The sequence below is a fragment of the Geospiza fortis genome, unplaced genomic scaffold (assembly GCF_000277835.1).
Source record: "Geospiza fortis unplaced genomic scaffold, GeoFor_1.0 scaffold130, whole genome shotgun sequence".
Classification (NCBI taxonomy): domain Eukaryota; kingdom Metazoa; phylum Chordata; class Aves; order Passeriformes; family Thraupidae; genus Geospiza; species Geospiza fortis.
In genome coordinates this window covers 8,324,850-8,339,133 of record NW_005054300.1, presented here as the reverse complement: position 1 = coordinate 8,339,133, position 14,284 = coordinate 8,324,850, and the positions used below count along the sequence as shown (strand labels likewise).

At 37.1% G+C, this 14,284-nt stretch overlaps 1 protein-coding gene across 1 annotated transcript in view; it reads right to left on the bottom strand.

The window, feature by feature from the left end:
- PLCE1 (phospholipase C epsilon 1) overlaps window positions 1-14,284 on the bottom strand; it is a 112,127-nt gene that overhangs the window by 24,514 nt on the left and 73,329 nt on the right. The window contains 10 exon segments of the mRNA XM_031061867.1: window positions 178-416; window positions 1,328-1,464; window positions 1,548-1,670; window positions 3,742-3,901; window positions 4,279-4,396; window positions 5,239-5,421; window positions 5,920-6,586; window positions 10,820-11,028; window positions 11,705-11,963; window positions 13,718-13,863. Coding sequence (XP_030917727.1) covers window positions 178-416; window positions 1,328-1,464; window positions 1,548-1,670; window positions 3,742-3,901; window positions 4,279-4,396; window positions 5,239-5,421; window positions 5,920-6,586; window positions 10,820-11,028; window positions 11,705-11,963; window positions 13,718-13,863 — 2,241 coding nt within the window.

Sequence of the window (14,284 nt, the reverse complement as noted above, 5' to 3'; positions counted from 1 at the left end):
CCAAAATAAAGACAGTATTAAATTTTAAATTCAAGTAAACTGTAGAGATAATATCAGTGTGAAAGGAGATACCCACACAGATGCTATTCTGAACAACACACAATGTTAATGTAAATGGAAAATGGAAGTAACAGGAGTTCTAGTAAAAAGAAAACGCAAGATATTTGTATTACAGACCTGGATAATACTGAGGATTTCATCATAGGTGCAGTGTTCTCCTTGGCAATTCACTAGGAAGTCGTTCAGCTGCTGGATTCCTACTCCAAACACTCCCAGTGATGTGCTTTCAACTCCAGTACCATTGGTTACGATACTGGCAGCAGCAATAGCATCAGATATTTGCCTCTGGTTGTCTGATAGCTGCTGCCTGCTCTTAATGAACAAACCAAGGTCTGAAACATTTCTAGTCAACAAATCTTAAAAGAAAAATGAGGAAATAAAAGTATAAGCTAAACAATTACATATCCTGTATAGAATATAACCTAGTATACAATACACACAAGTACCTCACTGGGTGTTTTAGCAGTAAATTAGAACAAAATCATCTTGTTTCTACCCACTAATAAAAGAGAGAGCATTAAGCATGCATGTGAGCAGACTCTAAGTGTCCAATTACTCTGAACAAAATCCTGGAACCTTTAACATGGATCCACAGCCTCCTACACACCCAGGATTCTCCTGCTTCATCTCTTCACCACAAACAGCCTCAAAGCCTTTCCTTCACTGTGTGCAACCCCATATCCTTCCTATTCAATTGCCCTTTATCTTCTTCCAGTTTCATATGCCAATTGTTCTGCACTCTCCCCACAAGCTGCTTGGCAGAAAGATTGTTTTCTTTACATGTGGCCAAAGTCCCAGACTTAGATTATAAGTCTGAGGAATGTAAAGGGGGACAGAGGCTTTCTTCCCCTTTATCCCACATAAAGCAGATCCACTAGGAAAGTAGATAAGAAAAAACAGCCACAAAAAAAAAAAAAAGGGACGCAGGGCACAGCCTCCTCATTTCTCCTCCCTAATTTGCTCAGTGTTTTAGCCCTTCCAGGACTCCTCCAACCTGTACAGATCCCTGGGCTCAGCCATTCAGCAACAAGTTTTATTCCTCTGCAATTACCAGTTACAAATACATCTGGTTAATGGAAAGCTGGAATACTTTTCCTTCCCTTCATTTTTCTCTTACAGCTCACTAACTAGGTATTAGTGGAGGCATGGCAGCAGTCCTCTACTTACACTTGTAACTGATAAGGAGACTGACTGAGACACATTTTATTAAAGGAAATAACTGAAGCTGCTCAGCAGTCTAACAATTGCATTTTTCTCTTTAACAAACCTAAATCAGGCTGGAATCCGCTGCTATTTTCATCAATCTTCAAATTAGTATAAAGTGGAGCAGGGTCTAAGCCAGATCGATTGCAAGGCACAGCATAAACATCAAAAAGGTCTTTCAGATCCTTGCGGCTACGGACACTGCAAAAAGAGTAGAAAAATTCAATTTTTGCTCTTTTATAAACTTGGATTAATGAAATTAGTACAGAAAAAAAATCTTTTACCTGAAAGATTTGAAGAGCTCTACAAATTCCACAAAAGTCATGTTACTATCAGAAACCATGAAGTTCTGAAATCCCTTCATTCCTCCTTTGACACGGCCATGCCAGCTACTGCTGCTCCATGTGCTAAATCAAAAAAAGACTGCTGTAGTTTGGTTACATTAAACTTCTACTTAACTGAAATATTATGCATTAGTGTATTAACAGTTTATTGGTGCTCTCCTTAATGCATTTATTACCAATATCTGGAAGAAGCAAATAAAGCACATCTTCTAAGATGCATAATGATGTTTTCTACCTTCTTGGTTTATAGCAGCTATTTTTTTTCTTCACGACAACTGCAAACTTTATCAGAATGAATAATGTATATTATTTAAAAATTTAATTTCAATTTTAAAATAATATAAATTTAAAAGTTTCATGTGGAAAAAGGCCTGATGCATATGGCACAAATGAAAGCACTTATTTTCTCTTTAAAGAAGACAATGCCAGTATTCTTGTAATACAGGCTGTGTATAAGGTCCATTGAAGACAAAACAATAAAACAGATTGTTCTGTAACTGCAATCATTAATCTAAGCTGTGCAGCTGAACAACATTTTTGACTTAGAACCAGCACATTTCCAAAAGTCACATCCCAAAATCTTTAGGTTTCTAGAGGATTTGGACTAGTAAGTACAGTTAGGCCTTATTTGAGCAGTATGAATAAGTCCTTAGTGAATTACATGGAGTAACTTGCAATGAGGGGCTGAGATCTTGAGCCCCTTCCTGGGCCTAAACACCAATGAACACACATTACAGGAATGGGATCTGCCAGCAGCACCATCCTGAAAAGGACAGGATCTAAGCAACAACACAAATACCAAGAAATATCTAGTTTGAACCATAATTAACTGCACAAGTTACAGTATTTCCTTCAAAATATCAGACCACGTGTCAGATTTTATTGCTCTGTAATGTTCAAATATACTGATCCATTCTTCTTCTACAAATTTTGCCATCAGGCTCAGTACAAATAGTTCAGACAGCTGTGATGGAAAAACAGGACCAGCTTGTTGTCCAGTATTCCTAAGGACATGCCTGCAAGCAGGTGACTTTCTACACAAATAGGCTGGACCAGATTCCTGAGTTTACTCCTGGCATGGGATGGATGTATGCAATTGAAAACAAAATGGGATTTAAAAGTATTAAAAAATACCATCTACTTTAGTTGATAATATTGGATTTGTTTGACATCACTATGGAAAGTACTGACATACTGCATAAAACTTTTTTAGCTAAAATAATTCCCAGCATTTTTATAAGACAGGCAAAATAAACCACGATGAGGAAAGCCTCTAGATTCCAGAAAACAGACCAGAACTGCAGATTACCAAATGGGAGACCAAGAGCAGAAGAAAATGCTCACCATTTCACCCAATCTGATCACTAAAGATTACCTTCATAATGATATTTCAGCAATCCTTCTCCTGAAAGGCACTAGAAAGCCTCTGTTAAGACTGTCTTCTTGTATGTCATAAAGTACTGTCCACATCCCTGATATGTTGTTAAGACTGTAATTGCTACTACCATCACCATTATTACCTATAGCATTAACATAAGAGTGCACTATGATACTGCACATATTGCAACAGCATAACCTTTTACACTGCCTAAGTGGCACAAAAAGGACGAATGTTCAAGAAAGAGGCCTGTAAGAGATTCCAAATCGGTTCCTCCGTTTCCCAAGACAGTACCACAGCCATCACCAGGAATGTCAGCAGAGGTTATTACTCCCTCAGGTAGAAATTATTTGTGCTGAGAAACCTCAGAACCTCAGTTCACACATCTGTAACACTTCTGTTGATTTTCACTATACAGAAAATGCCCATAACCATGTTTTGGAGAAGATCTGGAGAAAGAGTTAAACTCTGTATTTGTGTAGTTTTGGAACAGCATTCCAATCTGCTTCTGTAACAGATATAAACTGAAACATGCTGCTCAGGGACTTGCTACAAAGCCATCCTCAGATTAATGGCATTTCAGCTAAAATGTCTTGTGTTCTTCTATAATGTGTTTTAGATATCTACAAAAAGGCCAATGACATTTCTAGTGCTGTTTTTGTCAGATTTTGCCAGTTGGGCACAAACCCCACATTAGATAATAAATAAGTCATAGTAGCTGCTTTTCTTTTTCAATCAAATGGATTTTGCCCTTACCTACACTGACTTTTGCTTGATGATATTACAGGAGAGGAGACAGGTCTTGCTGGTGAAGATGATGCAGCTCCTAAGTTGGGAGATCCAGATGCTGTCAGAGAGTGAGCTCTTCTTGATGGCAGGTTGTTAGATGGAGAAGCATTAATAATAATATTTTGATCTAAGGAGAAAACAGAAGTTTTCATCACAATTACAACATCTGGCCCAATAAAAATGCTTTTGTCCAGGAGACCTATATGAAAATTCATTAAAACATAGTAAGGCACTAGCAGGATTCCAGCTTTGTCCCAAAAAAGTTAAAAAAGTATGTATTGAACAACATTTACTAATGTATTTTATATGATTAGAAAGGGAATGCTACTGAAACTAAACGAAAGAACAATCATGAACAACTAAAGAAATTAATTTCACAGACTGGGAGTTTCAACTGCAAAAGTATCTTTTTAAGCTTATTTTTAACACTACAAAAAATGTCTGCATAAAAGGGCTTTGAGCAAAGCCCTGATAGATTTTTAAGTACTGAAGCAATATATTTACCTGGTTCTTCTTGTTCATCAATATCTTGAGGATCTGAACCACTTCTATTACGATATTCTTTACAGCTCTTTGCCTTCCGAGTTGCCATTTCATCATCAGTGGCCTCTCCACTTTCACCCTAAAATAATGAGCATCATAATAAACATCCCAAATCTACTATTTCCACTCCATTTCAGTACAGTCTGTAACAAAACCATGAGATAAAACAACTATTCCTTACGAAACAGACTCCTGTGAGGCCAGTAACAGCAGAAGAAAGACAACTTAAACAGATACATAGCATGGGACCATTAGGAGTTACCTCAGTTTGACACCACACAGAGGATAATGATTGTGCCTCTCTAGAATGCTGCAGCTGGTTTTACATTATTTCACTGGTGCACTGGAGCACTAAAGAGGATGGATCTTGTCATTTGAGAATCTTTCTACTGGCCCACTAGAAAATGTGCGTAGCATAGAGGTGCTAGTCCTGCATTTTCCTCTCTCCTGCCTAATGTTGAAACAGTTTTGTCCAGGAAAAGAGAGGACACTGCCAGACTAGGTCATGTTCCTGTCACCCACACAAGATAAAATGCAAGCTAATGCAATGTGGAATAACTATGGTAGTGTTTTTCAAAATATGAAAGCATAAAGGATTTTAAAAAATTACACCAACCTCCAGACACCACTTTGCATATAAGATTTTTATCGCCACCAGTATTTTATCTTTATACCGAGGTAGCACCTAAAGGCTGCAAGAAGATTCTGTCCCATTCTGCTAGCCCTGCTAACCTACACATCCTAACAATGCTGCAAGCATGAGAAAAGAACAAACTATTGGAAAATAAAAATCCTCAAACCTGAAATGACAATAAACAGCTTTAAAATCATCATCATCATCTAACTTCTTTTCTCTTGTTGAGAACACAGCTACACAGTGACTGCGAGGAAACAAAACACATCAATAACAAAATATTCTACCCTGATGAGTACTTTCTTCTTTTTCTTAGCTGTGCTGATTCCCAGAGTGTTGTTTCTCTGCACATTGGGCTTCTCAGTGCTTTTGGTAAGAGATCCTGTGCCTGTGCTTCTTGCACTCCATCGTCTGCCTCCAAAGAGCTCAACAGCCTGAGCCAAGGTTGGGCCTTCAAACCTCCCATCCTCCTACAAAGATTCTCAGTGTTAACAAAACAAGGAGAATAAGGACACATTTTTAAAGCAATAATATAGATCTCTGAGGAACCAATGAAAGAAAGATCAAGAGGAGACATTTTTTTAATACTGAGTGAATTCCCCAGGGCTATTTTGTTTGCTGCTTTGGGGATGTTTTTGGCCCTAACTAGTATCACTCATTATTCTGGTGCACGATTAAACTACAGTCATTGCTTTTTTCTTTTGTATTTAATAAAATACTTATTTCAAAACTCCAAACATATGAAGAGCTTTGTAAGAAAAAAATTTAACCTCAGTGTATTGAAAACTTGCAAGGTTTGACATAACCTTGTGTGGAGAATCAGATCTTGCTGCTTAATCCACGTTACAAAATTGGAGATTTAGTGTTAATCTTTAATTTAATCTCACTTATGATGGAAACTAATTGCATTACATTAAGCTGTTGACATCTTTGAACTTTTTTATAGAGAAAATCACAGCATCTTTTACCTGGTAAAGGCTGACATACTGTTTCCGTAGCCACTGTAGTCTTTGATCAGGGAATCTCCTCATTTTTCTTACAGCTTTAGTCAATTCCAGCAATCCATCATACAGCATTCTGGCAGTGTATTTTGGAGCAACAAAGTGCAGCAACTTATTATCAGTAGTCTGAAGTCCATAAAGTAGTGTTATACCATTTTCTTCAAGGGACATATTGCAAAGCTTATTTTGAACACACACGGTGTGCATATCGATGCCCGAGTGTCCCATATATACAGCCTTGGCTGAAAACAAGTCCAAAAAGCCTTCCACCAGTCCAGTATTACCAAGAAACTGGTATTTACCAAGCTCAGCAGTATTGCCCAGCACACTCAGTTTTGCCTTAGCATTTGCAGGGCAAACTGTGGTGGGTTTTGTCCAAGTCAAAGTACTGTTGTCAGGCTGGAGCTGGAGGAAGCAGCGAGCTGAGAGATGTGTCTCCTGGTCGTAATGAATGACGGTCGCCCCTTGCTGCATGAACTGATGGACGTCAGCCCTGATGGACAACACGTACCAGGGAATGAGTTCTATCCCATGGCAGAAAGCCTTTTGCTGCTCTTCTGTTGAACTGGCATCCCATTCTTTCAACTGCTCAAATATGTCACTTTCAGAATCTGAAAGATCTCCGATGAGAAACCTGCATGTGAGCAAAGATGAGAGATTTATATGCAGTGATACACGTGCTGATTTATGTTATGCTTGATGAATATTTTTTCTGCTGTAGTTTAAATAAATGGAATACTATCTTCACTATATAATTGGGACTTACAGCAACTTGTGTAGCTTTGAAGTATTACAATTTATGTTACTGCAATTTTGCATCAGTTAAGAGATGCTGCTACAATTACTTGTAACTCCTGAAACAATATGATTATACTTTCCTAGAACTTTCCAAACTTTGCATTAATAATAAAGAGTGTCTGATTGGTTCTTAAGGCCAAGTGATACCAGTTTCTAAATCCTCTGGTTAAGATTGCTTCAGCTGAAATATTAAGCACCATATGTGGAAACTGTTAGCATGATATAGTGCATTTCAGACAGGACTTCTAATCTCTGTTCTATTACTGATTTAATGTGCAGACCTTTCACATTGTATATTATTCTGATTAAAACAAGTAAAATACTGGTTAAAATACATATCTTCCTCATAAGAATGGGCAAAGAATTTTATCAGATACTTTCCATGAGAAATTTTATTTTGCTTAAGGAAAATATTAACATAAACTTGTATGCAGCAACCAAAATTTCTGATCTATTTTGCCAAAATTAGAAACAATAGATACAGAGCAACAATACTGAGCTAATAGAAGAGGTAGTTACAATGAAATGTCTTCCCTGCAGATGCTTCTTACATGTATGAATGCACAAATGTTCAATATTTGGGTACATCAGTGAACATAAACAAGGACAAACTGTTCTGTGTACACCAGAACTAATGAAGCACATTTCCTAAGGATATCCAGGCAATAAAATACAAACCATCTTCTTCTACATATCTTTCAAGATAGCTTGTCCTAATACCCTCTCTGCTTCCCCTTCCTAGCACCACAGTACCCCCAGTTCCTGCCCCTTACCTACCAACTAAGCCAAAGATGACTCATGTTGTGTTTCCAAGTCACATACACCCTCTCCCCCAGTGCTAAACAGCACAGATGACCATCAGCTTTTCCTGGATGACAAATTAATCTGAATTTTTCCCTTATTCCATAGAGCAATGATTCCTCTACCAATTTATTAATGGGTGAGATCTCTGTCTCTTCACCAAATTTATAAAAAAGTGGCAAATAGGTTGAGGTTTTATTGCTTGTGGTGAAGGGACTGACAAAATAACTGCATTGGTCTTAAGTGTAGCCTTGTTTCTTTAAGAAATATAGCTACAAATAAAGGTCATGCATTTTAACTGAGCTGATATAAATTGTCTTACTAGATTCTTACTAGACACATGTAAATTGAAATATTTATCTGCATTATATAAAATTACATTTTAAAATGAAACAAGCAACTGAAGCAGCTCTTTCTCCCCTATGCCCTCAAAACAGTGGAACAAGTCTCTGTACAAATGCTATAACACGTATTTGGAGAGTAGCTGTGCATGGCTGGAAGAGTCTATCACAGCAGAGACAGAAATGGCAGAGCTTTGTTTATGCCTGGTTTCACATGCTGCAGGCTGCAGACTGGAATGTACAAGAAGCAGGTAAGCCAAGCACACACACGTAAGCACACACAGAAGTGGAGCCTCTGACACGAGCTGCCAAAAGTGACACCACTGCCAATTTCTGAGAGCACTTACAGAGCCTGGGCTGGACCAGGGGCTTTCTTTACATGTGCTGCCCTGAGAGGCAAGGAAATGAAAACATAAAGGAAACAGTGACACAGATTGCAGTTTTAGAGGAGAAAATTGCAAGGTGTACAAAAAGGAAAAAAATTGAGGTTTTCCCCTACTATTTTATACATTATTTACCGTAACTGGAAAAGTTTAAATGTGAAGATAAGATCAGGCTAATGAAGCAATGATTCAAAGTAAGGAGTATCTTCATAGGTCACTCAATAATTAACAATTCCATGAAAACTCTATTTCAAATTTGGTTGGTGGTTTTTTTTTTCATTTTCCTGCATATCTTTATTTTTTTAAAATTTATTAATCATCAGAACAGAATTCTAAGAAAGATTAATGTTTGATATTTATCTGGCATGTACAGAAATCCAGGGCAATTAGATGGGTCACTGACTACAGAGTGATAGAGCTTATTTGCTAACGCAACTAGGAAAGTAATTATACACACTGCCCACTGATTTTATTAGATGCCTTTCATTTTCTTCAAATCAAATTAACCTACCAGCTTTGGTGCATTCATGTTCCACAATACTAATCCAAATCATCAAAAGAAAAACTAATTGAAAATCTTTCTTACAATTACAAAGTAATGAGAAACATGTTATGCAGTGTATTTTTCTGCCTTTATGACCACAATGCTACAATTATCAGATCATGCATAATTATGGTATAATTTGGATTTTATAACACTGTATGCAAATATGACAGGTCTCACCAGAAAGAGGACTAAATTTCTTCCTTAGAACCCTTTAGCTGTTCATAGGAATAAAAACAAACCAAACACAGCCTCCATACATGGCCCTTCTGCCTCTGTAGCAATTTTGATCCTGTGTGTCACCCAGCTCTCTGCATGCCCAGGAACAACATGGCAAGTGAATAAGGAATTTCCAAAGCCTGTGAGACACTTAAGTCAGTACTTTCAGAACTATTCTCCTACAAGTATTTTACTGTTAAAATCAGTATTTACTGCATCAGAAGTACAGACATTCATAACTGAGTAGGTAGTGGCCTGAACTAGGAAACACAACTTTAATTACCTACCTGCAGTTTTGTTCATTTAAATTTTAAATTTTCATTTCAGATTCACACTGGGATTTTTAAAAAACTGAATTCCTACTTTAGTTTGGAGTGCAACTCACTAGATTACATTTATGAATAAAGCATAAGTAATTTACCAAGAAATTATTTCATAAAGACATAAAAAAAAGGAACTCCATTTAATTTCTATTTTGTTCATCCAAGTGAAGTGTTTATATGCCTTGCTTATTTGCCATTTGAACTGTGATTTGCAAGTTGATTTTAAAACATATTAATTAGTAAAAAATAATTCCTGGAAGAAAGTATTAGTACTTGAAAGTGTTATTTGAAGTGAGCCAAGAGATAGCATACGTGGGCAGAGAAGTGGGTCTGTCTTTCTTGGCTTAATCTAGTGCACCACTTCCCAGAAGCAACTAAAGCCAGATGTGAATAATTTTATTAGAAACCATTCTTTCAGGAAATAATGATTATTTATTTTAAATGAAATTTAGAATTACATGTTAATGAAATAAATGCATTTTAAACAGGAAGACAGCAGTTGTCTCTCAGGCAGTCACTTTTTAGATTTAATGTTTAAGTAGGTGAAGTAAGTTGGATAGTTCTGAACATACTGATATTTCTGACACACATTATTAGTAAAATAACTCAAGGAGTGACTTAAGCATGTTTTTATGCAAGCCCTCATGTAATTTTACAATGCTTTACCTCAGAGCAGTAAAGTTCTGTTACTTAATTTGAAGTTAGTCTAACACAGTTACTTAGTTGAAAGCTGACCTGACCAACCTATGTCTACATGGGCTTTGCAATGAAACTTCTCTGCAAAGCAACATTCTAGAACATCCTGTGATGTCCTAAATTTTATATTTCCTGTATTTCCCGCTGGTGACTAGTACAGTCTTCAAGAGTGGTCTTCAAAGTGAAATCAGATTGAACACTGGGCTTTTTTTACACAGAGCACAATGAAGTAAACGTCTTTGCAAAATAGCAGGATTACAGCAACCTGAAAATTCAAAATATGTACTCACACATGAATGTTTCCTCGACAAAACTGAAACCCCTCAAAGCAACATGTCCTTAAAAGAAAAAGTCTTTTGAAGGATAATAAATAACCTTTTTTTGAAGGGGCCAGAACACTGCCTGAGCATGCAGAATATAATGTTCTGAGCTCTGATAACAAATATGTCCTGGTGCTATTCCTGTCGCTAGAGATCAAAATTGTAATTGTAACTGTGGATTTTTAAAGCTCTCTGTGTAAGACAAAAAGGATTTACCCTTATCATGAGAGGAAGTAATTACATCATAAAGGAAAATATAGCTATACAGAGAGTTTCCAAGCAGTTGAGTATCAGGGGAGAAAAGTTCTGAACTGGAAATGGATAAATACAAGGAAAGATGCTAAAGTTGCTCTTATTTCAAAAGGCAAGCCTTGGTAAAAGAAAATCAAAGACTAAATCCATGACATATGGAAGTGGTGATAGTAAATAAAATGAGACCTACTGGTAGCGGTTTTTGTCCTTCAAGGAGTTTTTCCTTGAGCCGCTCCCTTCACTGACATTATCTTCACCCTCTTCAGACTCCAAACTGCGATTGCAGCTCCGAATTGTTTGAAAGATATTGTTTGTTGTTGATTCTTTTTCTGGATTGTTTAAACCATCTTGGCCTACTCGTTGTAGGAAATTATCTTGTCCACTGTAATCTGAAACAAACTATAGAGATATCTAAAAGATTAGTACAGCTACAAATAGAACGTTGTGTCATCTACTTCTCACTGTACAAATTTTTACTATTAAGAACATTTAGCGCATATTTCCTAATCGCTTCCCATGGGATTTTGTGCCTACTTGCAACACAAAAGAGATCAAATCATTTCATAAATCAAGTAACACAAATTAAAGTAACTCCTGAAAACTTTAAAAAAGCCTCAGTCTTTAATGTTTCATCTAACAGGGGCATTTTTCAAACTACAATAATAGAACTCGTAAGAATAGTTTCACTCCATAGAGGAAAAGCTTAATCTGCTGAGCTTCTAAATTCTGTTTTCAAGAAACCGCAAACTTCCAATTCCCAGTGAATTAAGTGGAAGGTCAGAGTATTTAGCAGAAAATAATAACACATTTTGGGCTTTGCATACTTAATCCAAAGTATAAACAAGATCCTTTATTACTAATGCTGGTTTCTCAGTACTCTGATATTGAGCTAGGTAGAACCAACCAAGTCTAAATTGCTAAGGAACTATGGGCATTAAATTGAGGTCCATGTAATTGACCAGCCTAGTAACAGTGTGGTTTAGAAAATTTTAATTTGATGATGCCTGTGTGTAAGATTAAATAAAATAAAGCACTGGCTAAGAACATAACATCTTAGAATATTTGTTTCATTTACCTCTAATGTTTCATCCTGGGAGTTATATTGTGGACAGAGTCTGATGAGGCTTGATGCTCCATCCAAAACTTCACAGAGCTCTTTTAAAAAGACACCACAGAAAGGAACAACTTTGCAGCCTGGAATATTGAGTGCCCGGTTGACCACTTTCCTGTATTCAGATGATGACTCATGTTGTGCCATAGCATCCTTCAGACTTCGCATGGTTTCAATATCAGACTGGTCCATAAATTGCCACATTTTTAAAACCTTTCTAGACCTATTGCAAGAAGGGATCACAAAATTTATTAAAAAAATTTCAACAACTTACCTTCAAGTCCAACACCTGCAGCATATATGTAATAGAGAAAATGATAATTGCTCAAAAATGAATGAATGAATGAAATCAAGGCCATTATTTTTATAAAAATTCCCCTTTGAATTATCAAAGAACAAAACTAAAAATGAGAAACTAGCAGTCTGATCTACTGGAGCAGTATTTTACATTTTAATAAAAGTCCAGCTGCATAAAACATACCAGTAGGCTTTCTAACATTTTTATTGTGTCATTGCCTAAAATTTCTAAGGGCCCATGAAGAAATAAGAAAAAGACTGGAAACAGCATAAAGATACAGCAGAGTGTTTCTTACAAATTCCTTCAGCTATATTATGAGCAATCCATAAAGTAAGCAAAAGTTGGAGAGTTTTAGTTAAATTTATTTTTTAAAATTTACATTGATTTCTTCCCCAATTTGCTCACAAATTATTTACTTTCACAGAAATAAGGAAGTCATGTTCAAGCTCTCAGGCACCAGTGCAGAGCTACAGCTGAAAAGAAATTCTGCTTTCCAACAGAAATAGCTGCAAGGACTATGAGTACCTCTGGGAGTTCTTTTACCTTCTGAGCTGTATGTCTGTGTAATCACATGGCCTTTCTTCCCACCCCTGGCCTCAGACATACCAAAAGATCCAAAGATACCTCACAGGAGACTGCCCTTAACCCCACTTTCCATCCCTGTCCTGAAATGCTGCTCATCAGCACTACCCCTCCTCTCCTTTCTCTCCTGCGCTGTGCAGATGCATTAGAGACAAAATTAAGCCCTTAATTGGCCTTGCATTTTCCCTCATAACTTACATGGCTTAGAGATGGTGGATGTATTCTGCTGAAATATACTCCCCATGCCTATGAGTGTCCCAAAAGAGCTTTATATATCAAAACCATAAACAAATAGCTCAATGAGGTCCTTAGTGAACCAAAGAACAGCAATGCAAACACTTTAGAGCTTTGTTACACAAACATATTATACAACGAGGGTCAAAGCCAAGAGATGGGAAACTTGATCTTAACTCTTCCCTGTTCAGAGGCATTTGCTGCCCTCTGAAATGCCAGCGCTAAGGCACTGCCTTCCTGCTCCCCTGGCCCTACAGGAACCTGTCATTCCAGAGGAAAGCACACAGTGAGCTCTCTCTGAGCCCCTACTCTCTCCTCCTTGAGATAATGCAGGTCCTTCTACATACAATCATGACAGCATGAGATCCCAACATCAGTCTGTGTAAGTAAATCAGAGGAGTTAAAAACAGATTTGGCTCTTTGATCTTTTTGGGAGCTTTTTGTCATTGTCAGGTAGTTTCTTTTTTACACTTAAGGCTGATCCTTTTAGAGCATCACCATGATCATGCTTCACTTATATTCTGGAGACTCCGACCACAAGATTACGTTAGTTGTAGCTCATTAGATAAGCCACAACTGCTTTCCCACCTTCTTTTTACATTTTTAAAAAAAGTTTTCTAACACAACATGTTCAACATGCACCAGGAAAACGGATGGAGTTCTCAGAGCATTTTGAGAAAAAAAGAAAGGGTTTAGCATGCTTCATCTTTTGAAAAGGGATTACTAGAAAGTCACAGCATGAGATGATGTGGCTTAGCCATGGATTTTTGTTTAGTTTCATTGTTCTCCAGAGACATCTGCTTAACAGAAGCTGCAATGCAATCTATCACTGAAAAATCATCTAAAAAAAGAGTTGCCAGTACCTTAGCCCTGCCAGGAATTCCATTACAGCATTGTAGTTGCCCATATTCCAGCAGCATTTTGCCACATGTACTAAGTATGAGAAGACTTCTCGTTTCTCCTCCATAGAACCTGCAGTCAAGATCAGCCAGGTAACCCAGGAGCTCACCTGGTAAAACCAAACAGACAGTATGGTCAGCCAAAGCAATGTCCCTTGGAGCACTCATGCATCCTTGACAGATAACATGGGTTTGTTTGGTTTCTTCCATCAGGAAGGTATCAGTCAAAATTCCACTTGCAGACTCATAGCTAAATCACATATGCATTGCAAACACAACCTACACAGTGACATTCAACAGTTAAATCATTAACTAGTCTAGAAAAACTTTTATTAAACAAAAAAGTATTGCATCTTAATATAATATATTCTGAATCTGCACTGATGCCACAGAATAAAACGAACAGCTTCAGCTAGTGCTGATTTCTAAAGCTGCTGGAGAGATCTGCGGTATAATTTCTCATTAATTTAATGAGAAATTAATTTAATAAAACTTAATTTCATAAAACTAGCTGCATTTAATGCACAATTT